At 41.3% G+C, this 26,975-nt stretch overlaps 1 protein-coding gene across 5 annotated transcripts in view; it reads right to left on the reverse strand.

Moving 5' to 3' along the window:
• Positions 1-26,975, reverse strand: part of EIF2AK4 (eukaryotic translation initiation factor 2 alpha kinase 4) — a 114,323-nt gene that overhangs the window by 3,856 nt on the left and 83,492 nt on the right. For 4 of the 5 annotated variants that reach the window (XM_030843069.3, XM_060294477.1, XM_060294476.1 and 1 more), the window contains 13 exons: positions 26,536-26,657; positions 23,739-23,788; positions 22,420-22,588; positions 21,380-21,496; positions 19,747-19,812; positions 16,681-16,851; positions 16,117-16,251; positions 13,044-13,151; positions 12,323-12,451; positions 10,444-10,530; positions 4,423-4,535; positions 1,466-1,524; positions 466-563 (listed from right to left, as the gene is read on the reverse strand). In XM_030843069.3, the coding sequence (XP_030698929.1) occupies positions 466-563; positions 1,466-1,524; positions 4,423-4,535; positions 10,444-10,530; positions 12,323-12,451; positions 13,044-13,151; positions 16,117-16,251; positions 16,681-16,851; positions 19,747-19,812; positions 21,380-21,496; positions 22,420-22,588; positions 23,739-23,788; positions 26,536-26,657 (1,424 nt within the window). The remainder of the gene's footprint in view (positions 1-465; positions 564-1,465; positions 1,525-4,422; positions 4,536-10,443; positions 10,531-12,322; positions 12,452-13,043; positions 13,152-16,116; positions 16,252-16,680; positions 16,852-19,746; positions 19,813-21,379; positions 21,497-22,419; positions 22,589-23,738; positions 23,789-26,535; positions 26,658-26,975) is intronic. The other variant, XR_009563048.1, reaches the window with a different exon arrangement.

A 26,975-nucleotide genomic window follows, 5' to 3' on the forward strand; every position in this document is an offset into this window, starting at 1 on the left:
ATATGCTTCGGAGGTTATAAACTCTTCAAGGACTGGGGCCCCGTCACGTCTTTTCTATTTTACCTGGCACTTAGCATAGAATCAGGCAAAGAGCAGATATCAAAAACATGTATGCAGTGAGAAACCTGCCCCAAGTCTTGCAGTAGATCTCTTCTGCTTTGTTGTTTACAACAAAACCAAACAAACCCCATCTGCTGTTAGAGCCGGATCAGAAAGTTTTTGTTTGGATCCAGTAATTCTGACAACAGCTGCATCTAGGTGCCCACAGTGTACACTGACGCCTCTTTGGAGGACAAATGGGGCAGAATCCTGGCACCAGAGATGCTCTGTGTTGATGGAATTTTCAGAAGTCACCAAGTTCAGGAAGTGGAAAGAAAAACATTTCCAGGAAACTGTTTCTTTTCCTCTCCTGTTCTCTTCCTCCTTTGTAGCTCACAGAAAGCCAAGGAAACTCTGACCACATACCTGAGTTTCATACCGCCTCCTAGTGCTGGCTGACAGCTTCTCTGGGGCTACCACGCTCACAATGGGAAAAACTGTTGCTCCATGGATTTCAAACAAACCTGAAACAGACAGTTTTAGCCGTTATGGCCTCATCTGGTCCCACTTTCTATAACACACCACAGAGATGGCGGAGACGATTAGAATCCACTCGGGAGTGATTCTATGGACTGGATTGTGTCTGAGCTTTGTGTTCTATCTCTGCAACTGCTTGCACTTGACCAGAAGGAGTCCAGAACCCCACCCAACCCCCAGAAGTTCTGACACTTCTGTCAAGATCACCAGCCTTCTTTCCTCAGGTGGGAGGTGACAAAGGCATAGAGAGGCAGTATGAGCCAAACCTCATGAACCTAAGAAAAAAATCAAACAGTATTTCCCAAACTCTAATACTTCTTTAAATTCCTCAAAGCATTTGAAATCTGATGGTGGCACAAAATCTGCTAACAGAAATGAACCCAGAAGACCCAATTCTGTTAAAAGCCAAGTATGTCTTCTCGTGGACTTCACTGGGACAGTCAGGCTGACAGATGTGGTGAAACTAAAGGCGTAACTATCACCACTGTTCCCTCTTGGCTTTCATGAAAACAAATATATAGTGTCTTTCTCCAAGGCATTTCAAAGTGCTTTTCTTCAATCTTCCATATGGGGAAAACGTATCTACATTTGACCTATATAATAAACTGAATCAAAGGAAGATTAAACCACTTGTAAAAATAAGACAGAGATATATCAGGACCAAAAGAGTCACCAAACTCCCAGTGGTTTTATCATTTTCTAGAATGTGGGTTTCAAAGGGATAAATTCCATTTGGTATAACTGTGTATATGTTACTTTAAGAGTACATTTCTGATGCAGTGAGTTAGCCACAGTCATAAGTATTTAGAGCAAACACACACATACATACACACACACACACACACACACACAAGCATTATTATGTTTAGGTTACAATTAGTAATTATACCTGAAGCATTAGAAAATGACCCCTTCAGATTTTGTACTGCAAGATTATCGGAAGCTTCTCTAAAAACAAGCAAACAAAAACAGTTAGAATAAACAGTCATTAAGACAAAACGCAGATAATTTACAGTGAGCTATACTTAGAGGGAGGCTTTTTTCTATTAAATATAAAAATATTTAATAAATATTGGTTATTAGTGGAGGAAAAACAAAAACAAAAAAATTTGCACTTAATTCTGCTTTTGGTTAAGAGCAAATAAAAATTATCAAGGCTGTCACTTCAAATTAACATTCTAGAGACAACATTCTGATTTATTCAGCTGGGTGTGAAGTACTGGCCCAACATAAGAAGCTAATTTCAATGAAATATAATGGGTGTTCTTTCTGCTCCCCTCACAATACAAGGAAACATTAGCAATGCCCCGCCTTCATTATGGCAGCAACCTTGGTGATCACCCACAGGAGAACATTTAGTAAATGAGATTCTTTCAAAAGCTGTTGAATGGATGTTCTTTCAAAGACTGAATTAATTTATAGCCTTTGAGAGACATAATAGCACTCTATCTTGGGAAAACAGGGAAATAAACATTCACATGGAGGAAAGATTTTAAACCTTTCCCTGCTAAAACTAAATCCCATCTGGCCTGTTAAGCGTCTTAATGATGTTTGCCTGTACTAGTACTAATAGTCACTATTAATTAGTTGACTATTTTTTGTTTTTCCTTCTAAACCTCTGCCTTTGATTTGGATTCTTAATCCTAATACCTAGTGACTTCAAGAACATTATATTCTCTTAGAAAAAGCCTGATGGTGAATGTAGTCAAGCTAGGTGCATACGGGCAGGGTCGGGGCCGGGGACGGAGAAGCAAGCAGGAACATTTATTTTATATAAGCCAGGATTTCTCTGTCTTGGCACTATTGACATTTTGGGCCAGGTAACTGTTTGTTGGGGTGGGGGTGGGGGGTCAGTCCTCTGCACTACAGGATGTTTAACAGCATCCCTGGTCCCTGCTAGATAGCAGCAGCACCTCCCGTTTAACAACCAAAAATGCTGTCTCCAAACATGGCCAAATGTCCTCTGAGGGGCAAAACTCCTGCTGGTTGAGAATCACGGATATAAGCCAAAAAAAGTAGAGTACTGTATTTTCTGATTATGAGCATAAATACAGGAGTTACAAATATATAGAAAAGCTTAAGGGAAATTAAGATCCCTTGTAATCCCACTAACCAGAAATAACTATAATTTAAAAATTTGGTCCATCATTGCACACATTCTTCTATGTATGGGCTATATATTTTGGTTGAAACAAAAATGGGATATCATACATCTTATTTGTGGACACCCTTCCTTGTAATAAACTCAGCTTTACCATAATATTTTTAAAGGCTGCACAGTATTTCACTGTATTTACTGTAATTGGAACAGTCTTCTATAATATTGTGATATTATAAGTGAGATTCTCAAAGTGTGGTCCAGAGACCCCTGGAAGCCCCTGAGATCCTTTCACAGGGTATCTGCAATGTCAAAACTATTTTCACAATAATCCTAAAATGTTAACTATCCTTTTTATTCTTATCCTCTCATTAATGTGTGATGGACTTTTCCAGAGACTACAGGATGTGTGATATCACAACAGACTGAATGCAGAAACAGACAAGACAATATAGTTTCTTCTACTAAAGCATTAGAGATTACAAAAATGTACCACAATGCATTAACAATATCTGCAAAAATGTGAAACAATGCCATTCTTTCTTACTACATTTATTTTGTTTTGGAAAAGTTATTTTTTTTTATTTTTAAATAAATTTATTTATTTTGTTTTGTTTTATTTTTGGCTGTATTGGGTCTTCGCCGCCGCACGCAGGCTCCCTCCAGTTGCGGCGAGTGGGGTCCACTCCTCGTTGTGGTGTGCGGGCCCCTCACCGCAGTGGCCTCTCTCGTTGCGGAGCACAGGCTCCAGGCACGCAGACCCCAGCAGCTGCGGCACGCGGGCTCAGTAGTCGTGGCTCACGGGCTCTAGAGCACAGGCTCACTAGTCGTGGCGCACGGGCTCAGTAGTCGTGGCGCACGGGCTCAGCTGCTCCGCGGCACGCGGGATCCTTCCAGACCAGGGATCAAACCTGTGTCCCCTGCCTTGGCAGGCGGACTCCCAACCACTGCGCCACCAGGGAAGCCCGGAAAATAGTTATTTTCCATTAAAAAATGTTATGTAGGTTTGCATGTAATGAGTTTGTTATTTAAAATAAGTGTTTTTTAAATGTTTACGTTTTAATTTCTAACATAGAAATTATTGATAGATATAATCCACATAAACAAAGCTCTTTGGGGTCCTCAAATAATTTTTAAAGGTATAAAGGGGTTCTGAAACCAAAAAGTTTGAGAACTGCTATTATAAACAGTGCCTTGATAGACATCTTTGTACATATCCCTATGGAATAATTTTACTATAAATTCCTAAACTGGAATTGCTGGGTCAATTTTTTTTTTTTTTTAAGTTTTAGTTTTTAGGCTTTTAACTTTGTTAAATTCCTATCCAGAGAGTTGAACCAATTTGCATTCCTATGATGAGTATGTGAGATCTTTTCCTAGAATATTATAATCTCCCAGAATATTAGATCTTTCAAAACCACTGACAAAACACTACTGAAATTCACTGATTAACAGACCAAATAAGGTAATGGCAGATAGATTTTGGTTCCTTAGGCTTTTCAAAATGATAAAATTTTTTCTGACATGTTATGAAGGACAAATGTTGAAAGTCAGTTATAACTAGTCTTACGTAGGGAGTCATATACTTAAACTGCTGAGTTACTCAGAAGCAATAGAATGGTTCAATATAAGTTAACCTGACTCATCCTTATTTCCCAAAAGGATCAAACTGACTTTTAAAATAAATGTATGGTAATTCTAGATAGGCAGTTGCAGCTGGTTTTCTGGGCTTTTGTTTACTAAGTTACCTGATAGTCCTTTCATCACTGACTTTAGTCCTCAGTTTCTGTACAACATGGTCCACGAGATCAGACTCCAGCACACGTTTCTCTGTTTGCCTTTCCTTCTCAAAAGACTTAACCTTAAAAAGAATGAAACAGATCCATCATTTCTGAAGCCAACAGGCTGAAGAGTACTATAGTAAGTCTACTAAGTCAACAGTTTAGGTTGATGGCTCTTAACCAGGGGTGATTTTGCTCCCCACAGGACATCTGGCAATGATTAGAGACACCTGTGGTTGTGACAGCTGAGGGGGGCGCTACTGGCATCTAGTGGGTAGACGCTAGGGATGCTGCTAGACATCCTACAACACACGAGACAGCAGCCCCACAAAGAAGTATCTAGCCCCAAATGTCAAAATGCGGCTGCTGAGAAACCCTGGTCTAGATCAGAATAGATTATAGATGACAGAATTTAAAAAAAAAAAAAGGCCAAGACAAACCAGCTCCTATTTCATTTGATTCTTTCCCATATTTTCCCTCTTAAACATCTCGGGTCAGTCACCAAGGTTTCTACAACTCCTTGCTCCCTCCTTTCCAAACCCTAGTCCAGTCATCCCACTTTTACAGTGCCTATCTTTTCATCTTCACTCCCATGGCCAGCACCCTGCCTTGGCTTGGGATAGCCTGATATTCTGCCCTCAGCTACTGCATCTCCAAGTATCCCTCACTCCATTCCATGCTACATATCCCTGCAGATGAATTTTTCTCATATACACCCTGATGTCCCCTTCTGTCCAAAAACATACCCTGGCTCCCCCCTAACTGCTAAAACAAGTCCAAATTCCTTGGCTGGGCATTCTGTCTCTCCTTGATCTAGCTAGAACCATTCTCTCCTGCTGAAGTACCCTTCTCCACAATCCTGCTTTACCCCAAATGGACTAATCAGGGTAATACCAGAAGAGTTCTCTGCTGGCCTGCCTCTATCTTTGGGACAATTCTACTGAAAGAACTACATTACCACTGCTATTCCTTTGCTTAAAAGGCCTTTTTAGCATGTACCTATATCCTGCCCATCCATGAGGGTCCAGCATTAATCCCACCTCCATTCTGAAGACTTCCCTGCTACCTCTGTAGTAACCTCTCAGGCTGATGAAACCTCAGAGAACTTTCTTGTTGGACTCCCATGGCATTGAGCATTTTCGAGCTCACAATCGTGCATGAATGTCTTCTGTTCCCTGCTGGATTACAGGAGCCTTGACAGCAGGACCTGTGGCTTAAATGTCCCTGCATCCATCGTGGCCCTAAATTCAATCCCTCCTATACTGTGAATGCTTAATAATGCACTTGCTAAGTGGGTGAATGAAGTGATGTCTTGCTCTTCAAATATGAAGATGATGCTACTGACCCACCATTAACAGAGGCAGAAGAGTCAACAGAGCTGGATGGGCTGGAACAATGTACTAAAATGAACAACATCACATTTAACAGCAATAAATATGAAGTCCTGTCATCAAGCCTCATTGTAGAAGGCTGGTCAGACATGGTGAGGACTGTGAAAAGGCCAGTGGGTTTTAGTTGATGATAAATTCAGGATGAGCCAAAAGAACTGCATGGTTGCTAAAGTTAGTTCACTTGTAGGCTGTATTAGGAGAAATATGTTATCTAGATTGAGAGAGGTCACAGACCCTCCTCATTTAGTCAGAACATGCTTAGAGCGCTCTGTAGAATTCTAGTATCACATTTAAGGACAGACATTGACAAAGTTAAGTGTGTCTAGAGGAGGTTAACTAGGAGGGTCAAGGATTTGGAAATCACATTATGAGGAATGGCTTAAGTAACTGGAATGTTTAAACCAGAAAAGAGGACACTTAAAGTGGCATGGCAGTGGTCTCCTAAAATTTATGTGATGGTAGTAAGAGAAGGAGGAAGAATTAGACTTGTTATATTGACCATTCTGGAGGGCAGAACTAGGACCAGTGAATGTAAATTTGGGGAAGCAGATTCTGATTCAAGTTTTTAAAATTTGCTAATCATTATAGCAGTGGGTTACGATGCTGGAATTATCCAGCAGAGGCTAGACGATCATCTTTTGGTAATATTACAGGAACAATCACTGCTCTGGAAGGGGCTTGATCGGTAGGACTTAGGGTCATTTATGATTTTGTGACTAACAAGCAGACTAGTAGTGGGGACTTACAAATCTTCCCATGAAGAAGTAACTACGATAACAACTGCCTTTCTACCTTAAACAACTAGAAAACCAGACAAAATATATAAACAATGTTTTTCAGACACTGGACAACAACCAGTGGAGGACTGTTATCCCGAGAGGAGGGAAACAAACAAAGTGAGTCTACAAGTGTCCCAGATCACCGTGCTGAGGAAGTCTGCAGATGGCAGGGCACGGAGGAGGAAGCTCAACAGAGGCCAGGAGTCTTGCCGAGCTGGGGAGACTGCAGTTTAGGGAGGCCACGATGGCTAGAAACTGTGGGGCAGAGGACTGAAGAGGAGGGAGCTACACACAGAGAAAGAAAGATTTCTGAAGCTCTGCAGAGAAGTCCACTCACATCTTTGAAACAGAAGTGATCTGTGCATGGGTGAGAGGGAACTATCCAAGGCTGGGGAAACAACCAGCAGACATGAGTAGGCATAATAATTTCTGAGATCCACAGGGCCAGGAATAGTTCTTGTTCTTACCAGAGTAGCGAGACCTCATGACACATGGGGCCTCAGGCTGAATCCTCCAAAGGGCACTGCCTTTGGAGTGGGGCTAAATTAGACCTAGACTAAAGGCTGCCCGGGCCCTGCCCTAACAAAACGTAAAGTCAAGCCTGGTCAACAGAATCCAAGGGTCTTAACTACATCCCAGAACAGAGTCCAGCAGTAGTTACAGGAACATAAGAAAACCCAGCACCAAAAAATGTAAAATTCATAATGTCCAACAACCAACCAAAAATGACTGGGCATACAAAGTAGAAGGAAAATACAACTCATAACCAGGAGAAACATCAACAGACAGAAACAGACCAGAAATGTCAAGATGATGGAATTAAAAGTGACTATTATAAATCTTATAAAGAATATAAAGGAAACAAGAACCATGATGAGGAGAGAAATGGAAGACCTTAAAAAAAAAAAAGACACAAATGTAACTTGTACAGATGAAAACACTACAATATCTGAAACAAGAAATGCACTGTATGGGATTAATAGCAGAAAAGATATTGCAGAAAACATGTGAATGATCCAGAATAAAGCATAGAGAGCGAGAAAAAACAAACAAAACCCACCAAAAACAGAGCCTCAGTGAGGGGCAAGAGCAAATGATTAACATACTGTAATCAGAGTCCCCGAAGGAAAAGGGACAGAACAATATTTGAAGAAATAATGTCTGAAAAGTTTCCAAATTTGATGAAAACTATAAATTTACAGTTCAAATCTACAGTTCTAATACCAAGTATTAGAACATAGAGAGTATCACACTGAGGCACGTCATATTCAAACTGCAGTAAACCAGTGACAAAAGAAAACCTTAAAAGGTGCCAGAAAATAAAAAGAAACATTATATACAGAGGATCAAAGCAGACTTTTAAACAGAAACTATCAGGTCAGAAAACAATAAAGCCTGTGTTCAAAGTGCAAAAAGAAACAAATGTAAGTTGTGAATTCTATACACAGAAAAATTACCTCTCAAAAATGAAGGTAAAATGAAGACTTTCTCAGACCAGTAACAGTTGAGAGAATTCATTACCATCACTAGTCAGAAATATTAGGAAATTCTTCAGGCATAAAGAAAATGAAATCAGAATGATAGCTGGCTGAACACAAAGGAATAAACAGTTCTAGAAATGGTAAATATAAAGGACATTCCTCCCTTCTTTTAAAACCTCTTTAAAAGATAACTGACTAATTAAAAGCAAAATACGTACAATGTACTATGAAGTTAATAACATATGTAGAAAAATATTGGCAACAATAGCACAAAGGATGAGAGAGGGGAAATGGAAATATTGTTTTAAGGTTCTTACAACAATATATGAAGGCATATAATATTTTTGAAGGTAGAATGTAATATGTTAAAGACGTATACTATAAACTCTAGAGAAGTTTCTAAAAAACATCCCACCAAAAATAAGAGTTATAGTTAGTAAACCAATAGTAGAGATAAAATGGAATAAATGCTATTCAATCTAAAAAGAAGGCATGAAAAGAAAAAAATGGAAAAAAAGAACAGTTGGAACAAACAGTAAACAAATAGTAAAATGGTAGATTTAAACCCAACCATTTCAATAACTGCACCTCATATTAATGGTGTAACCACTTCAATTAAAAGGCAGGGATTGTCAGAGTGGATACAAAGCAAACTTCAGTTAGGGACTGTCTCTAAATCCAAATTTAGCAGATTGAAGAAAAAAAAACAATGGAAATCAATAAAATAGGAAACGAATGAACAAAAAATAGAGAAAAATCAATGACATCAAAAACTAGTTTTATGAAAAGACAAAATTGATAAATCTCTAGCCAGAGTGATCAGGGGAGAAAAAGGGAAGACATAAATTACCAATATCAGGAATGAAAGAGGGGATATCACTATAGATCCTACAGATAGTGAAAGGGAATATCTGAAAACTTAGGTGAAATGGAAACATTCTGAGAAAGATACAAACTACCAAAACTCATTTAAGGAGAAAGAGGCAATCTGATAGCTCTTTATCTAGGCCCCTGTGGTTTTACCAAATATTTGAGGAACTCTACCAAATATTTGAGGATGAAATAATACCGATTCTACACAAAGTTGTCCAGAGAACAGAAGATCCTACTAATTTATGAAGCCAACATCACTCTGCTATAAAAACCAGACAAAGACGTTATTGGAGAAAAACAAGGGGAAAATATGTTGATTTTTTTTCCCTTTAAAAATAGAAATAAAGGTTATGAGATGATATATTTATGAACATTTTTATTTATTTATTTTTGGTTGGGTATATTTTTTTTAACATCTTTATTGGAGTATAATTGCTTTACAATGGTGTGTTAGTTTCTGCTGTACAACAAAGTGAATCAGCTATATGTATACATATATCCCCATATCCCCTCCCTTTTGCATCTCCCTCCCACCCTCCCTATCCCACCCCTCTAGGTGGTCACAAAGCACTGAGCTGACCTCCCTGTGCGACGCAGCTGCTTCCCACTAGCTTTCTGTTTTACATTTGATAGTGTATATATGTCAGTGCTACTCTCTCATTTCGTCCCAGCTTACCCTTCCCCCTCCCTGTGTCCTCAAGTCCATTCTCTACGTCTGCGTCTTTATTCCTGTCCTGCCCCTAGATTCGTCAGAGCCTCTTTTTTTTTTTTTTTTTTAGATTCCATATATATGTGTCAGCACATGGTATCTGTTTTTCTCTTTCTGACTTACTTTCCTCTGTATGATAGACTCTAGGTCCATCCACCTCACTACAAATAACTCAATTTCGTTTCTTTTTATGGCTGAGTAATATTCCATTGTATATACGTGCCACATCTTCTTTATCCATTCATCTGTCAATGGACGCTTAGGTTGCTTCCATGTCCTGGCTATTGTAAATAGAGCTGCAGTGAACATTGGGGTACATGACTCTGTTTGAATTATGGTTTTCTCAGGGTATATGCCCAGGAGTGGGATGAGCATTTTTAGTTAAATGCAACATAGTAGAATTGGTTAGGAAGTAGCCAGAGGATATGCCGACCAGCAGGTATCAGCTATAGTTATTATTTTCTTAGACGGTCAAAGGGAACAAGGGGAAAAAAGTAGGGAAAAAAACTAGCCATAGTGTTTTAATTTTTATATTTTTTTGAGTTCAAAGAAAAGTGTTTAGATTCAGATTCTCTCTTCCTTATTTTATACACTTTCTCCAAAAACAGGCCTAGCAATTCAAAAGGAGAATGAAATAATGTATTTCCACCCCACAACTAAGGGCAGGACCTCAGTGGGAAGGTTGGGTGCTCCACGGTTAATACTGTTTGGGAAATCTGACTGTTGAATTGTGAAAGATTTCCTCTGGTCTTTACCTTGACATGGTTTCCTTCTTTATCGGAGACAAGGGCCACGTAGGTGATTTCATGATGTCTGCAGTACTCTTGTAACTCCTCTTGGGACTGAAACAAATAAGCACAGAGCAGCTGGAACAGCTTCAAGTAATTAACGAGAATGAAAACACTATGTTCAGTGGATTCTCAAAGTGAATAACTAAACATGCTGATTTCAGGGTTTATATAAATATTTAAATATTAAGCAAGAAGAGTACAGAATTCAAAGGACGAATAAGACTTCCTTTGCTTTCCTTGCTTTCACTATTGTTCTAAGGGGCCATGCGATTCAATGTGGTCAGGACACAGTAAGAGGTTTTCAGAAGCTTCACATCTTGATAGAAGGTGCCAAAAATTACACACACGCACACACACACACACACACACACACACACGCAGAGTGAAAAGGCCTTTGGGGAAAGCAAAGGCAACAAAAGAAATAGTAGAAGGTGAAAAGCAGAACTGAAGCATAAAGCAAAGAAGCATCAGAGCAGAGAAGCCTGCAGGGGATGCCCCTGTGCAGGGCTGAAGTCACCGTTACTGAGCTTATAATTTTACTTTAGAACAGAACACTTCTCTAACAATTTATGAAACAAGTAAACAAATGGCACAGGACACTGTTCTGTCAAATGACTACAATTTATTGCTCAGCATACTTCTGGTATCAATTTTTACGTAACACACACAAAAATGGACAGCAGCAGCTCTTGGCAGGTAATGTGGAAGAAGCAGGTGGGAGGGTGGGGTTCTGTTTCCCTGGGCATCTCTTCACTCTCTGGGGCACCACGAGTGTGGCTGAACGTGTGTACAACTCGGAGGACCACCTGGAAGTGCAGCCCCTTCTGTGATCTGCTTGTACAGAAGTTAGTCGTTGAAAGGCCCCTCTTTCTAAAGGGTAGGCAGGTGCTCAGTGGTGCCATTTTCCTCACTCTGGGTGTGGAACCCAGAGCAAGTGTTAGGCCTGCTGTGGGAGGTCTGAAGATATAAAGCTACAAACACACTAAACACAGAATGCCTTTGGGAAGTGTGCTAGGCTGGATAATGGCCCCATAAAGATGTCCCCATCCTAATCCCTGGGAACCTGTGACTATGTTACCTTATATGGTAAAAGGGACTTTGCAGATTGAATAAAGTTAAAGACCTTGAGATGGGGAGATTATCCTGGGTTATCTGGATGGGCCCAGTATAATCACAAGGGTCCTGGTAAAAGGGAGACAGGAGGATCAGTTAGAGATGGAAGGACAGAAGCATAGCGTAGAGAGGAAAGAAGATGCTACCCTGCTGAGTTTGAAGAGGCCATGAGCAGGAATGCAGGAGGCTTCTAGGAGCTGGAAAAGGCAAGGAAGTGGATTCTGCTCCTAAAGCCTTCAGGAGGAACCAGCCTTATCAGACCCCTTGATTTTTTTTTTTTTTTTTGCGGTACGTGGGCCTCTCACTGTTGTGGCCTCTCCCGTTGCGGAGCACAGGCTCCGGACGCGCAGGCTCAGAGGCCATGGCTCACGGGCCCAGCAGCTCCGCGGCACGTGGGATCTTCCCAGACCAGGGCACGAACCCGTGTCCCCTGCATAGGCAGGCGGACTCTCAAACACTGCGCCACCAGGAAAGCCCAGACCCCTTGATTTTAACCCAGTGAAACTGATTTCAGCCTTCTGAATTCCAGAAATGTAAGATAATAAATAAGTGTTGTTTTAGACCACTAAGTTTATGGTGATTTGTTACAGCAACAATCAGAAACTCATAGAGGAAGCAACTGAAACCACAGAGATGAAGAGTTTGGCAGAAACTAAAGCCGTAGAGGATGATTTGCTATTGAAGCCGCGACTATGTGCACTCCACTCACAGGTACTTTTTGTCTCATTACCTGTGACCAGTCATACATGATTTCTGCTGTGATTCCCGCTGACCAGAGTTTCTGGGTTAGGTTGATGGCCCTGGACATGGACATCTGGCCAACACTTACAACGAGGAGGTCACAAGAGCTTACTGTAACCTGTATCAGAAACAGAGTGATTACATTTAGAGGAGGGAGACTGTGGGCATATATGTGAGGCCAAGGAGGCAGCGCTCATGTGAAAACAGGCATCTTAAAATCGTGTACAGTGACATAAATGCAAAAGTCTTCGCTTCAAATGACATGGTTAAAAAAAAAGACACAGTCAAAAAACTTTTATATTAGTCTTTTAAGATAGAGTAGTTGAAATTATTTCTAAGTCATCAGAAAGACATTCTTTTTCTCTGGGAAAACTAATCTTGCCTGAAACATAGGGAAAAAACCATTTCTAGCTTTGTAGAGTACAGCAGTATTTATGAACAAAGGGCTTTAATGTGAGTCTGCTAACAAGTGTAATATCTCACATTTACATAGCATATTACAGAGGAGGAGAGTAAGGCTAGTGGACTAAGGTCCCCCAGCTAAAAGCAGAGGCTAAGTACTCACACCAAGACTTAGGCTTGTCTCTCACGCACGGCAAAGGTAATCTCCCAAAACCTCAGTCTATAGCTACCACATCTGAGGCTCCATGTGTATGACTACAAAATGAAAGACATCTCAAAGCACACTGGGAAGCAAAGCTGGAACTTACAGGTTCTTCCATGTTGAGGACAGCAGCAGTTATCTTGTCTATGGCTATGCTGACCCCAATGGCAGTAGGAACCGGCCCCAGAGCCTGTGGTCCTCTAAACAGGGGAATCTGTGGAGAGAGACACACAGCTCTGCTTATGAAATGGAGACGAAAGTGTGATTATAGGAAAAGCAATGATTTGCACTCTAACAGCAACTTATCAAAGGGTTCAACAAAATAAAGTGTGTGTGTGTGTGTGTGTGTGTGTGTAGCAAGAGAGAAGAGCAAGCACACATGTCACTTCGTGAATGTTGATGAATGTTGCATCTAGCTCTGCACTGTTCAATCTGGCAGCCACTAATCACATGGGGCTTGAGCATTTGAAATGTCTAATCTGAATTCACATGTGCTGTATATGTAAAACACACTGGTTGCAAAGACTCAGAATGGAAAAGAATGTAAATTAGCTCCTTAATAATTTTTAAATGTTTGATTATACATTGAAATAGTATTCTGGGTATACTGGGTTAAATAAATGCTAATTATAAAGATGTAGAAAAAAATGTAAAATAACTCCTTAATAATTAAAAAAATTTTGATTACATGCTTACATATTATTTTGGATATACTGGGTTAAATAAAATATATTATTACAATTAATTCCACCTTTTTCTTTTTACTTACTTTATGTTACTAGACAATTTAAAGTTGCATACATAGGTTCTAGACCAAGATGGGTAGGTACATTTCTCCCTATTCCTCCTGCTAAGCTAAAGCCCCTGGACATTACATATAAAACAAACATAAGACAACTCTGAAAGTGGAGAGAAGATGGCAGGCTGACCAGGGACCATGGGATCTGAGGAACGACATGTGGTGAGTTCCCTGGGTTTGGTTTTGCCTCATATACTCTGGACTGGGTGCTGGAGAAACTATCAACCCAGAAACGCCGAGGAGAACAAACAAGAGAGCCCCAAGGCAAAGCTGCTGTCTCTGGTCAAAAGACCAAGAAAGGGGCAACCCAGCAAGACAGAAAACTTTTAGACAAGATCTGCCCTGCTCCAGTCAAACATCACAGAAAAAGCACAGACACTCCCACTCACAAAGGCTGAGTGTGGGCCAACACGTTCACCCTTTCCCAGATGTAAGGAGGCCCCCGCCAAGTCCCAGCAGGGCGGCGTCTGAGAAAACTAAATGGGGAGCCAGGGCTTTCGTATCCGCCTGAGAGTAATGCTTCCCCCAGCGGTGTCAGTGGAGACCAGGACCCCTAGGATCCCCGACTTCCACCCACACCCAAGAAGTAACCAGGCCCTCCTCCCCTCTGGGGCAGTGCCGGAGGAGGCTGAGTGGGAAGCTGGAACCTTCACAACTATCCAGCGGTAACAAGGCCACCTGCCAGCTCCCCCATGCCCCCACCCCTCCACTATACTCTCAGTGGAGGTGTGTGTGAAGCGGTAACAAGGCACCCGTCCCACGCTCCGGATGTAGAGGGAGGCCGAGTGAGAAACCTGGATCTTCACCCCCAACCGACAGCAGCAAAATGCCACCCCCTCCCCTGCCCCGCCCCCCCAGTACAGTATCAGAGGAGACCTCCTAAACCAGAAGATCTAGGGAAGTTCCACAATCTCATAACGTAAGACTCAAAATGTCCGGAATACAACTGAAAATCACGTATCACAACAGGAACCAGGATCTCAAAGTGAATCAGAAAATCAACAGGCACTAACAAGATGACATAGATGTTGGAATTATCTGGCAAGGATTTTAAAGCAACCAGCATAAAAATGCTACAACAAGCATTATAAATAGGCTCGAAACAAATAAAAACAACGGAAGGTCTCAGCAAAGAAGCAGAAGACAAAAAATTCACTGGATTGGCCCAATAGCATAAACGGAGATAACAGTGGAAATAGAGAAATTGAAGATAAAAATCAATCTAAACAGAGAAAACAGACTGTAAAGCAGAATGTCCCAGAACCACAGGAGCATAACATTTGTGTCATCAGTGTCCTAGAAGGAGAGAAAAAAGAAGGTAAAGCTGAGAAGACTGTAGAAGAAGTAATGCCTGAAACACTCCTCCTCTGATACTATGCTGGATAGTGGTGAAGGTTTCAGCTTCCCACTCAGCCTCCTCTGGCACCGCCCCAGCAGGGGGGGGGGACCTTGTTACTGCTTGGGTGTGGGTGGAAGTCGGGGATCCTGGCCTCCACTGACTCTGCTGGTGGGGGCGTGGGGGGCACTGCCCCCAGGCAGATATGAAAATCCTGGCTCCCCATTTAGCCTTCTCTGATATCTGCTGGGGCTTGGTGGGGGACCCACATTAGCAAAAGACAAACCTATAGATTCAAGGACCTGAGAAAATCCAAAACAAGACAAATCCAAAGAAAGTCATGCCAAGATACATCATAATTAAACTTCAAACTAAAGACAGACAAAAAAAAAATCTTAAAAGCATCGAGTGAGAATCATCTTTCCTATACGGGAAAAATAATTCAAATAACAGCAGATTTCTCATCAGAACCCCCAAATTTTGGGTAAATACAGCAGACTTTCTTGAGTTCCTCAGAGTTTGACATTGGAAGCAAAAAGCGCAACACTGTCTGATGTGGACCTCAATGTTTGCTGAGGAAATATTTAAGACAATTATAAATGGGGGATGGGGTAAGGGACACGGAGGTGAGGTTCTATATTCCATTTGTACTGTATCTTAGTTGTGGTGGTAGTTATGGGAATCTATACATGTGATAAAAATGGTACAGAATTAGACACATACAGTGTATGGATGTCCACTTCCTGGGTTTGGTATTTTATTATAGTTATGCCAGCTTTTTGGAAGCAACTGGGTGAAATATATACAAGACCTCTCTGTACTATCTTTGCAACATCCTGTAAACCTATAGTTATTTAAATGAAAGTTGAAAACATTACAAATGTAGTTCACAAGACATTTCTACTCCTAGGTGAGATATGTATAGGTGCTCAATTATACCAGTGGTTCAATTTTTCTGTAGTTTTGAAAAATTTCAAAATAACGAGTCGAGGAAGAAATGAAACCAAGTCAGAACACATCAACAAACACAGGGCCAGCCCTCACCAGCAGGTCATATCTGCCACCAGCTGCAAGGATTTCAGATATAGCCCTTTGCCTCCGTCTGATGAACGCCACAAACTGGAAGATGATTCCGCTGTGCTGTTGCACTTTGTAAACCAAGCCCAAATTGATCAAGACCTGCCAAGGGAGATGCCATACAAACGTGTCAAGGGCTCGAGATTTAGAATGTGCAATGCTGAAGACACCGTTTTCCATCATCAGCATCAGAACAATCTACTTAGTATAAACAAAATATTCAGTGAGATCTGGCACGCGGTCTGTTTAAACTACAGCCTGCCAAGTAAGAGAAGCTCTGTTCTCTTCAAGAATAACCACTTCTCTGAGGCTGACATAATAAGGACTGCTGCACAATAGGAATTGTGATGCTTGCAAAGAAATTGATTTAAGCCAAAATTGTTACTAGATATCAAATGTTCCAAAATGTAGAAAGCAGCGTTCTTCTGGAAAAATAAAACTTACTAGCAGTTACAAAATAAAACCCATTTCCTCCTTGTGCTATTATTAATGCTACAAATCTGTGCTGCCAGAATCAAACAGTTGCCAAACCTGTAACTTTATGCCAAGTTTCTTCAACAGTCCCACAACCTCCTCTAGATCTTTTAAGCCATACTGCACCAACTGGGCAACACCCGTTTTCTGTTTTATTAATGAATTTATTGTTGGTGTCAGATCTTGCAGCTCTCCCTTCTGCTCAATAAATTTGTAGAGTCGACACAGCTGGAAAGCAAAGAGGCACAGTTAGCTTCCAAAATCCACGGCAAGAAAGACTCACTTTGCAGTGTGTTTCCTACACACAGGGGAGCATGGCAGAGCTTTTGTACCTCCGAAAGGGTGGATTTTGTGGTCAAGGGTAATTTTAATCTTTCCCACAATCCCGACTAAGGATTATCCTTTTCCAAAACTCTAAAGCACCTTGCAGAAGTGCTTTAGGTACCTACTCAGAGTTAATTTTTAGTCACACACACTTACAGCAAATGCTGACCCCAGCAGAGCAGACCCTGGTACTAGCAGATCCTCCATTATATATTTTTAGGCCAGTATTGCTCCTCTTTGCCTTCCTCATGCTCGTGAATTTCCATTACTTCAGGCACGTCAATGGGGGACAGGAAGGCAAAGTCTGACTCGTTCTAATACTACACTGAATTAGCCAGGAATTCCCTGTCCTCGCTTTGAACAGCTCCTATTTGTAGCCTTGAGATGCAGTTTGGATACTATCTCATAGAGGCAGCCCCCGATTCTTCCATCTCTCTGGCTCAGAGCTCAACCCAGATCCCAGCTCTCACCAGCTGTACTCCTCGTCTTCCCCAGGAGGGGACAGTGGCTAATAATGACCCTGGCGCACAGCAGGTGAAAGAGGAAATAACTATGATCATAAAACCAGAAAAAAAGAATCCCAGGGGCTAAAGTGGAAACTAAGAAACGAAATTATAGCTACTTTGAGACTACAGGCAGGCAGAACCTAGTTCATCTGTATGTTGGCACGTGGAACCAAAGAGCTGAATGAAGACTTTGTTTAATAATCATAAATCACTTGTATTTAAAAAAAATTCATAAGTGTTAAAATCTATAATTTCTTTACTATATTAAAGATAAAAATTTTTAATTTTAAAATTACATCTTTGATTTTAAATTATTTTTTCTTCTTAATAAAAAATTGTTTCTTCTCAATAAATTTTAACATTATATCACCCCATTAATAAACTACCAGAAGCACTGGAGTTAACACCCCCAGATTTTGGTTCTCACCCTGTCATCAACTAACTCCATGTGGCTTGGGATAAGTCACGTATCTCTTTGGACCTTAGGTGCCTCATCTGTAAAATGCAAAGACTGGGCCAGATATTTGAAACTCTCCTGCAATATTTTTCCTCCCTTTTCTAGTATCCTTAGAGTTCCCTTTTAAAATAATGAAAGTACCAAATGCCTATATTAGATACTAAGTTTTCCATTTTGAACTAATCAAACACACAACTTCAAATTAATGCTTAATATCAAATGACTAGTGGGTAGAGATTTAGCAAAAAGCAAAGAAGCTGACATTTTAGCAACCAAGGCAGCTATCATGAGCAAGTGTGAAATATTTTGAAATGTGACATTAGTTCAAAGAACCTTTCGGGCTTGAACCTTTGGTTGGGCAAGGAGTCACTGAACTGGGCAGTTTCTTGGGCAGATCCTTTGTGTCATTTATACACAGGACTATTTCTGCCCAGGCTATGTGCTGTGTACACATCTAGGGTATTATGAAAATACTTTTCTTCATATTAGAAAAGTATGCCTTTGGGTCACTTTGTAATTGTTAAGATCTCCTCTAATATTTAACATTTAAAATGTAATCTGGTTTAATTTCTAGAGCTCCTAGTGGTATGTATCTGGTTTACTTTCCCAACCTGCAAACTATCTGAGTGATTTCTTTAAACCACGGTGCCTGTGAAAGTTGTTTTAAAGAGCTGAGGGGAGAAACATGCTGTATGGGTCCCCTCATGGCTTTTAAAGGCCAATATGAATGAAGAAGTTGAAAGCAGTCTGTGGACTCTTCAACTGACTCCTCTTTATATCCCTAGCACTGTGCCTGACACACTGTAGGTGTCCCAAAATCTGAATGACTCTGCCTGGCCTGCGTACGATCATGTATATATATATATTTTTAAGTCTTTATTGAATTTGTTACAATATTGCTTCTGTTTTATGTTTTTGGTTTTTTGGCCACAAGCCATGTGGGACCCTAGCTCCCCGACCAGGGATCGAACCAGCACCCACCCCCCGCCCCTGCATTGGAAGGCGAAGTCCTAACCACTGGACCACCAGGGAAGTCCCCGTACGATCATATTTTAATCTATCCCATAAGTGAATTTTGCTCATCACCACAGGATTATGTAATTGAGTGTCAGACCAAGGTCTAGAAGGGTTCTGGGAAAGCAAAAAAAAAAAAAAAAAGAAAAATCTTCTCTTATATAAATATTCAGGAAAATGTAAGAAATCTCTGTTGTCTTTTGCTTTTCAGGGACTGAGTTAAGTGTGGGTGACTGTGTCAAACATCTGGGCCCAACCTGATGCCTACAGAGAGAAATGACAAACCTGTTTACCCCATGAGACTTTCCTCATTGCCAATGCAAGCAAATGAACGATTCTGGGAGTAGGAAATGCCCAGAAAAGCAAGAGCTTTAATGCAGCTCTGAGGTGTTAGAAGACCAGGGAGCAGGGGGGGAAGCATGGGAGGTGGACAGCCAAATGACTTTGCAGAGCTCTGTGCCTCAAACTAGTCCTGAAGCATCTGTTTCAGAAGAGGCCAAGCAGTATGAGGTCTCCTCAGCAGGAGGCCCCACCAAGCACAGCCTTCACGAGGGGCGTGAGAAAGAAGGATCTGGTGATCAGGGAGAAGCAGGGTGATTACAGCACATTAAGAGGCAGCATGGAGAGGCGTTCTTTGATCATGACACTGGCTTCTCTTCCCCTAATCCCAGACGTTGCCATGGCACCTATCAACACTCAAGGGGAAAACTATCTGAGGCAGCTGGGGGCACTGCTGCCTTACTGCGGCGAGAATTTGGTGGCATTTTCTGGTGCCACAAAATTACAGAGAGAGCTGTAATCACATTGTTAAAATGTACTTACACTATTCGATGACAAAGACAGATTACAAAATTTAGCTTCCACTTCTCTCCTCGTCAGCTTTTCGGTCTAATGGGGCAGAAAAAGGTAACAATGAGAGTCACCAAATTTGGCCCTGAACAAGATACAATTTCCAGGCTAATTCTGACAGGTGTAACCCTTCATTTTGGACAAACGGCTCCTCATCATGAAAGATGGATTAACTCTGATTAAAAAACGTTTTTTCCCTCCACAATTCACATAAACTATAACTACCATTGTTTTAAAATGTGAATACCCCTGACATAAAAGAATTAATAAGGGGAGAGCTGCACTTGCTGAATGGTGAGGTGACTCAGAGGTGGACAGGCTTAACCAGGGTGCTTATGTTGGGCTGGGAGGGAGTCAACTGATCCACGTCCCCTAATGAAAGCCATGTGTGGACAGGCTCTGAGCGCCATCCCACGCTGGCAGGCAGGCTGTAGGATATGAACAAGAGTGATGGGAAGCCCTCTGCACCATCCCTGGGGGTTTCCGCCAGCGTCTCTCTGACACTATGTTGTATCTGTCCCTGCCAAACAGCAGCAGCACTTTGGGAGGAGAAAAGAACCACAAAGAAGCAAACAGTAAAGTTAGGGCCCTTGATGTGTCCCTGGCAGACAAAAGAAAAGCAAGTTGAGCTTTTTAGTGTACAGAAAACAGTAAGCCGTTATGGACTTCCCCCGCTCGTCCTTCCTTAAGCATAGGCTGTCTGGCACTGTTAGCTATTGAATCTCCTGGATGTTCTTACTTTAGAATAAATAGGATAATAATAAATAATATTTGACATGAAAAGAAATTAGAAAAGATAAGAAGGATTCAATTCCATCCTGGCGCCGTAATATATAATACTATTTAAGCTTTTCACCGTTTCCCCTCCAGGCTTTGCACACATACTAGAGAGTAACGAACACTGTGATGTGGCTAAATGAGGAAGAGTAACAGGAGGTGATGCTGCCCTAGTCCCATAGGAAGGAGGTGATAAATGAGGCCCCAAGAGAGGTCTAAACCAGTCTCCTCCAGTTCAACCAATCCAAGTCTATAAATGACTTTACTGATAAGCTCAGACAGGTTGGAAGAAATAAGGGCAGGGCATAAGTCTTTTACTCTCAAAACTAACACTTCCCTTTCTTGGTCTCTCTAAAGGACAGTAACAGTGCTTGTGAGATTAGAGCGAGTTAATCCATGTAAAGGGCTTAGAACAATGCTTGGCACATAAATATTGAGCATGGCATATGTTCAGTAATGGTTAACTCTTTTTAAAAATTATTACTGGCAAGTATCAGGACCAACTACTCAGTGATTATTTTGCCTCAAGAGTTAGTTAGTGAAGAACTCTATTATATTTTAAATTAAATAAGACAATTCAATCTTCAGAAGTTACCCTTAAAAAAACACCCTGGAGGTCACTAGTAGCACAAGGCTTAGTACAGAATAAAAGCTCAACCAACACTTGTTAATTGTTCACTGAATCAAAGCCAATCGGTTCTTTTACCTTAGAGCAATAAGGGAAGGAGATAAAAGTTCCAATTCAGTTTCATGGTTACATCACTAAGAAAATACCCATGAACTATTATTATTATCCTTCAATATCAACTCAAAGTAATTAAATGCTTACCACAGCATCATACAGAATAACATAGACTTGATTGAGTTTATCTTCTGGGATCCCACAGTGTAAGAGTATTGCTTTCAGTAACATGGTATGGTTCAAGTAAATACTGTAGTTTCTTTCCTAGGATAGAGGAATTATTATTATCGTCATTATAAAAGCAATACACGCACATGACCAAATCTAGAATCTTATCACCAATTTACCAACCTGACACAACGGAAGGACTGAATTTTAGCATATTGCCTTCTAGTTTACTTTTTCATATACATTCTTCTTGCACTATTGTGGTCAGAGTATAATATAGTTTAATACTTTATTATACGCATCAGAAATACTTTGGTCTCCAGCTATGTTTAAAAGCCTGAGCGAGCTGACACAGATTTCAAAGAGGGAGAGGACCTGGTTCAATAGTGACTGACCTATAAGCCCGGCTGGTGGAATATAAGCACACAAGTCAGTCAGTGAGCATCTGCAGGGTAGCGAGCCGTGTGCTGAGCCAGATGCAGTGGGAGAAAGGGCCCCAACCGTAGCTGGATAGAGAGGTCCTTCTGGACAGGGGCACGCCGTGACTGACGGGTGTTCACTGTGGCGGGGTGAACAGGGCGTGTGTGTGGGATGCAGAGGAAAGGCGGAGGAGAGCCACCACTGTGCTCACAGCAGCCTCCACTGGCTGGGTAGTCCACAGAGACTATGCAAAGTGAATGGTTGTTAAGAGCCTGGGTGTAGGAGGGAGCTGAGGGTTCTCAACATGCTCAAAGCATCCTAGGAATCTTAGGCTAATTCCTCAAATTTTGGAAGAATGGATGGAGAAACAACACCCTCCCCCCAACCAAAGAGACAAAAACAAAACCCGTTCTGGTCAAGGCAGAGGTAAGAGCTTGAGACAAGTCTCAAAAGCTGCATCAGACCTTCCCGGGGACTTGAGTAACAATGTGATTCACCGCCAGCACCATCTGAGGAGCAGTTCGCGGCTTTCCCAAGGCACTCGGCAGAGGACTCTATCTAGCGGGATAACCTTGGGATGTTAGGATATGGGAAGGAACCTGAAGTGCTGGAAACTCCTGGATGATTTCATAGATGGTGTAGATGATTTCAGCGGTGGGCAGAGAGCTGTTGGTGGTAGAGGTGACGATATCAAATGCACATTCCAGAAGTTCTTTGGGATGAAATCGGTCTAATTTGCGAGGTCTGAACACGCGTTCTATGCAGTACCTGGAGAGAGAAACCCGCGTTTCTAAGGTCATTGCTTACTGCAGGGGTCCCCAGCCGGGCGGCACAGCAGGAGGTGAGCGGAAGGCGGGTGAGCGAAGCTTCATCTGCCGCTCCCCGTTGCTCACATTACCGCCTGAACCATCACCCCTATCACCACCCCCCTCACCGTCCGTGGAAAAACTGTCTTCTACGAGACCGGTTCCTGGTGCCAAAAAGGTTGGGGACTGCTGGCTTACTGGAATTAAATATGTGTAAGAGATTGTTGAATAAGATAAAATAAACAAATGTGAAAAAATTAATCAGTAGTATGATTAAGAAAACATAAAGATAGATGTGCCCAGAATAGTCTTGCCTGTGATCTAGGTTCCAATTCCCAGTGTTGCCACTATTAAACTACAGGGCTTAATTTTTTTTTTTTAAATGTCTGAAACAGAGATGAAATTACAAACAAAAATAAATTTATCTTAAGTGTTTGCTTTCTACACAGTGATCCCCACACCTTAGGACTATGAATATTAATTGTTCACTTGGAACTGAGAATAAAAGGATGTAAAGAGCTTTGATTTTGTTTAGGAAAGGAGCTGCAAGGTCGGCTGCCTCGTTGACAGGAATATTGCTCCAATTTATGAAGCTCTTGGTGTTTGACTCCTGTGGTATCTGAATGTACACCAAACCTTTCCCCAGCAGTAAGTGCCTGGAGGTCCTTGGCGTTCAGCATTCCTGCTGGGTTTACTCCACTTCTCCAGAAGCAGCTTTTATGCAGTTACCTTTGTAGGCAGTTTTCACACAGAGACCATTGGCCACTTGTCCCTTCAATTAAATTTTAAAAGGGGCCATCTGTGATCAAGAACAGCCAGATGTTTTTCCAAGCAACTGGTTGTGAAAATAATTAGTCATGTGACTTGGGGACATTTAGAAGGCACAGAATAGACTGGGAGCTTCAGGTACCTACCCAACTGCTACATTCCTTCAAAGGGGAGGCTGCCAGTCCTGATCATAGAAAGGGGTACTGGGACTGGGCTTTTTGACCATTTTCCAAGCTCAGTACTTTAAACTCCAAATTCTTTACTGTGTAAGGATCACAGAAGATGAAACATTCTCCCTTGGTTTCTTTCCCACATCCCCCAAATGAACCCCCATTGCTTCTTACCGTTTTAAATTCAAGATATTATTTCTTGCCACGTATCTTGCAAAAGGAACCTGAAAAATAAAGTTTCAAAGGTCAATATCAAGATGTGCCAACCACGTTTTTTTTTTTTTTTTTGCGGTACGTGGGCCTCTCACTGTTGTGGCCTCTCCCGTTGCAGAGCACAGGCTCCAGACGCGCAGGCTCAGCGGCCATGGCTCATGGGCCTAGCCGCTCCGCGGCATGTGGGATCTTCGCGGACCAGGGCACGAACCCCTGTCCCCTGCATCAGCAGGCGGACTCTCAACCACTGTGCCACCAGGGAAGCCCCTACCTTTCGTTTTTTAAATAACAGCTTTGAGCTGTAACTCACCACAGAGTTCTCCCTTCTAAAGTTTACAATTCACTGGTGTGTAGAATATTCACAAAGCTGTGCACTGCTTGCCATTCACACCCCTTGGGATGTTCCTGAGTTGGTCAGTCAGCAGCCGACCGCACTGCTGGATGTACCTCCAACCTTATTCACTGTGCATTTCTTAGGTTTTTGAATTTGAGAAAAAATCACTATTAAACACACTCTGCTAAATTTTTTATTATGCCAAATTAAAGTCTGTGCAAGTTATTTGATTATCTGTGAATTTTTTTAAGTGTCACTTATAATAATGCAATCAACATGGGTATTACCTCTTTTTTTTTAAAATAAATTTATTTATTTTTGTCTGAGTCGAGTCTTTGTTGCTGCGCATGGGCTTTCTCTAGTTGCGGTGAGCAGGGGCTACTCTTCGTTGCAGTGCACAGGCTTCTCATTGCGGTGGCTTCTCTAGTTGTGGGCTTCAGTAGTTGTGGCACGCGGGCTTAGTTGCTCCGAGGCATGTGGGATCTTCCTGGACTAGGGCTTGAACCCGTGTCCCCTGCATTGGCAGGCAGATTCTTAACCACTGCGCCACCAGGGAAGCCTGGGTATTACCTCTTATGGTGAATTTCCTGACTTTCCTGTAGATCTTACAGAAGAACTTCTTAATAACCACTCACTGATAATCACCACAACTTATAAAACCATTATCAGATTGCCTCAAGAGATCTGACAGGATATCATTAATCAATGGGTCAAATTCTCAAAGGGCAATTACTTTTTATTTTGGGGGACTGAATATATCAGCTCACAGAAAGAGAGCTGATGTTTTAAAAATCTGCATTTTAGTGTCCTAATGTCTAGAGAAGGAGCAGCCAGTTTTAAGTATAGCTATGTAAAGGTTTGCCCTTCTATCCTTTCTTCAACAGAGCCCAAGTGTCTGATATGCTACCTACTTACCTCTCACTCAAAATAATCCCAAATCACCTGACTTACTATAAAAGAAAAACTAAATCTGAGAGTATGGAAGGAATTTCTTCTTAAACCATAAAACAAAACATAGATACGCAAAAAAGACAATGCCCTGATTCCAGACCTCCTTCCAGAGAAATACAGTCAAAAGTTCGAGTCTTTGACACTTCACTCTGGTGATACAAACAAACTGGTATGTGACTTTGTTCACACGCATGTGGGAACATGTATTCACCTCACACATACTGGGTACATGCAAACACACAGTGCACCTTATGCACACACTCAGTTGTGCTTTTTTAAACTTTTTTCTTTCTCTATATAATAAAAATGGAATTGTATTAGAGTTCCTTTGAAACATACTTCTTTTCAGCTAACAATATACCATGGACGTTTCTACAGATCAAATATAGATATGGATCTATCTAAATATATATGTATTTTGATCTTTTACCTCCTTAATATTCCATAATAAATTATTCAACCATTTTCCTATTGATGAACATGCAGTTTTTAGTTTTTGACCACTATGATAAACTGTCAATGGACATCCTTTTAATGTTAGTATACTGATGTGTTATTTCTTTAAGTAAATCTCTCAAAGTGGGATTGCTAGCTTAAAGGGTATAGTATGTGCATTTATTTTATTAAATACTTTCAGATTATTTTTCTAAAGGTTTAGCAACTTACATTCCCATCAGCAACATATGAAAGTACCTATTTTCCTAAACCCTTGTCATCTGTGGACAATTAAATATTTTTAACAGTCTGATGGGTTAAGTTCAGATACCTTTGCTTTGCATTTCCTTATTAGTGAGGCTGACCATCCTTTAGAAGTTTATCGGCCCTGTGCATTTTCTCTTCGGAGAACTGCCTGGTTATAGCCTTTGCTCATCTCTCTACCTGTAAGTGCTTTCTGTACATTAGGGGTATTAACCTCTTGTCTGTTACATGCATGTACAGTACAGATGGGCTTGTTAGCAGCCAACACCATGTGAGTGATCAACTGGTAAGAGTATGGCTGTCAAAAGGGAACCCTGGGGATAAGAAAGTAAGCATGAGCAAAATTCACACATAATTAACAGAGATGCTTGCTGTTACAAGAATTTAATTGTTCTAGACATTAACATGTTAGAAAGTTACTGAAGACCTAGCCAATAAATAAAGAAAAAAACTCCATTTATGTGTCTAAGTTGGCCAGGTTAGCCTGCTGTGGTCACCTGGCGAAGCTCAACACTGACATGCAGACCTGGCACCTGCAATACAGGGCTCAGGTTTCTAGGGTCACAAGCACTAAGGTGGATGTACACAGGGTCAAATGTTTACCAAATTCCCATAATGCTCTCACCCTGATGACTCCTTTAAGATTATGTTTCCTAAAGGTGACGTTAAGAATATAAGCCTGGGGGGGATGGTGGGGGTCATCCTTTAATACAGGTGCCACCCCTGGGACCAGGCATGGCACACGCGCTGTCAACAGAGTGTTCCCAGCCTCACCCGCAGGTCGAAAGGAAGCATCACCAGCATCCCGCTGTGGTCCATGAATAAGGCAGCTTCATTGTGCTCGTATATTTGCCTATTTCGGGGAAGCAGCAGTGGGGTACACAATTGGACAGCTCCTACACCAAATGAGAAAAAATAACTAATCATCAGGTTCTCGTTCTTTCCACACACAACTTAAAATGAACACAGACCTGACAGTTGAGTAATCTGCTACTGGGACCACTGAAAGCAGTTTATCTTCAATTCTCTAAATGGAAAGCTCACCTAAGGTTAAGTTTGTTAATTCAGTCCTATTTCTGACTCCACAAACCAACTGTATTTTAGCAGCAAGGTTGTAATATCCAAATTTGTTTCTCCTCAGCAAGCTGAATTATAAAAATAAGCTTAAATTTCACAGGTGTCAACAACTTAGAACTGAATTTAAAATGTAAAAT

Source organism: Globicephala melas, chromosome 2 (assembly GCF_963455315.2).
Source record: "Globicephala melas chromosome 2, mGloMel1.2, whole genome shotgun sequence".
Classification (NCBI taxonomy): domain Eukaryota; kingdom Metazoa; phylum Chordata; class Mammalia; order Artiodactyla; family Delphinidae; genus Globicephala; species Globicephala melas.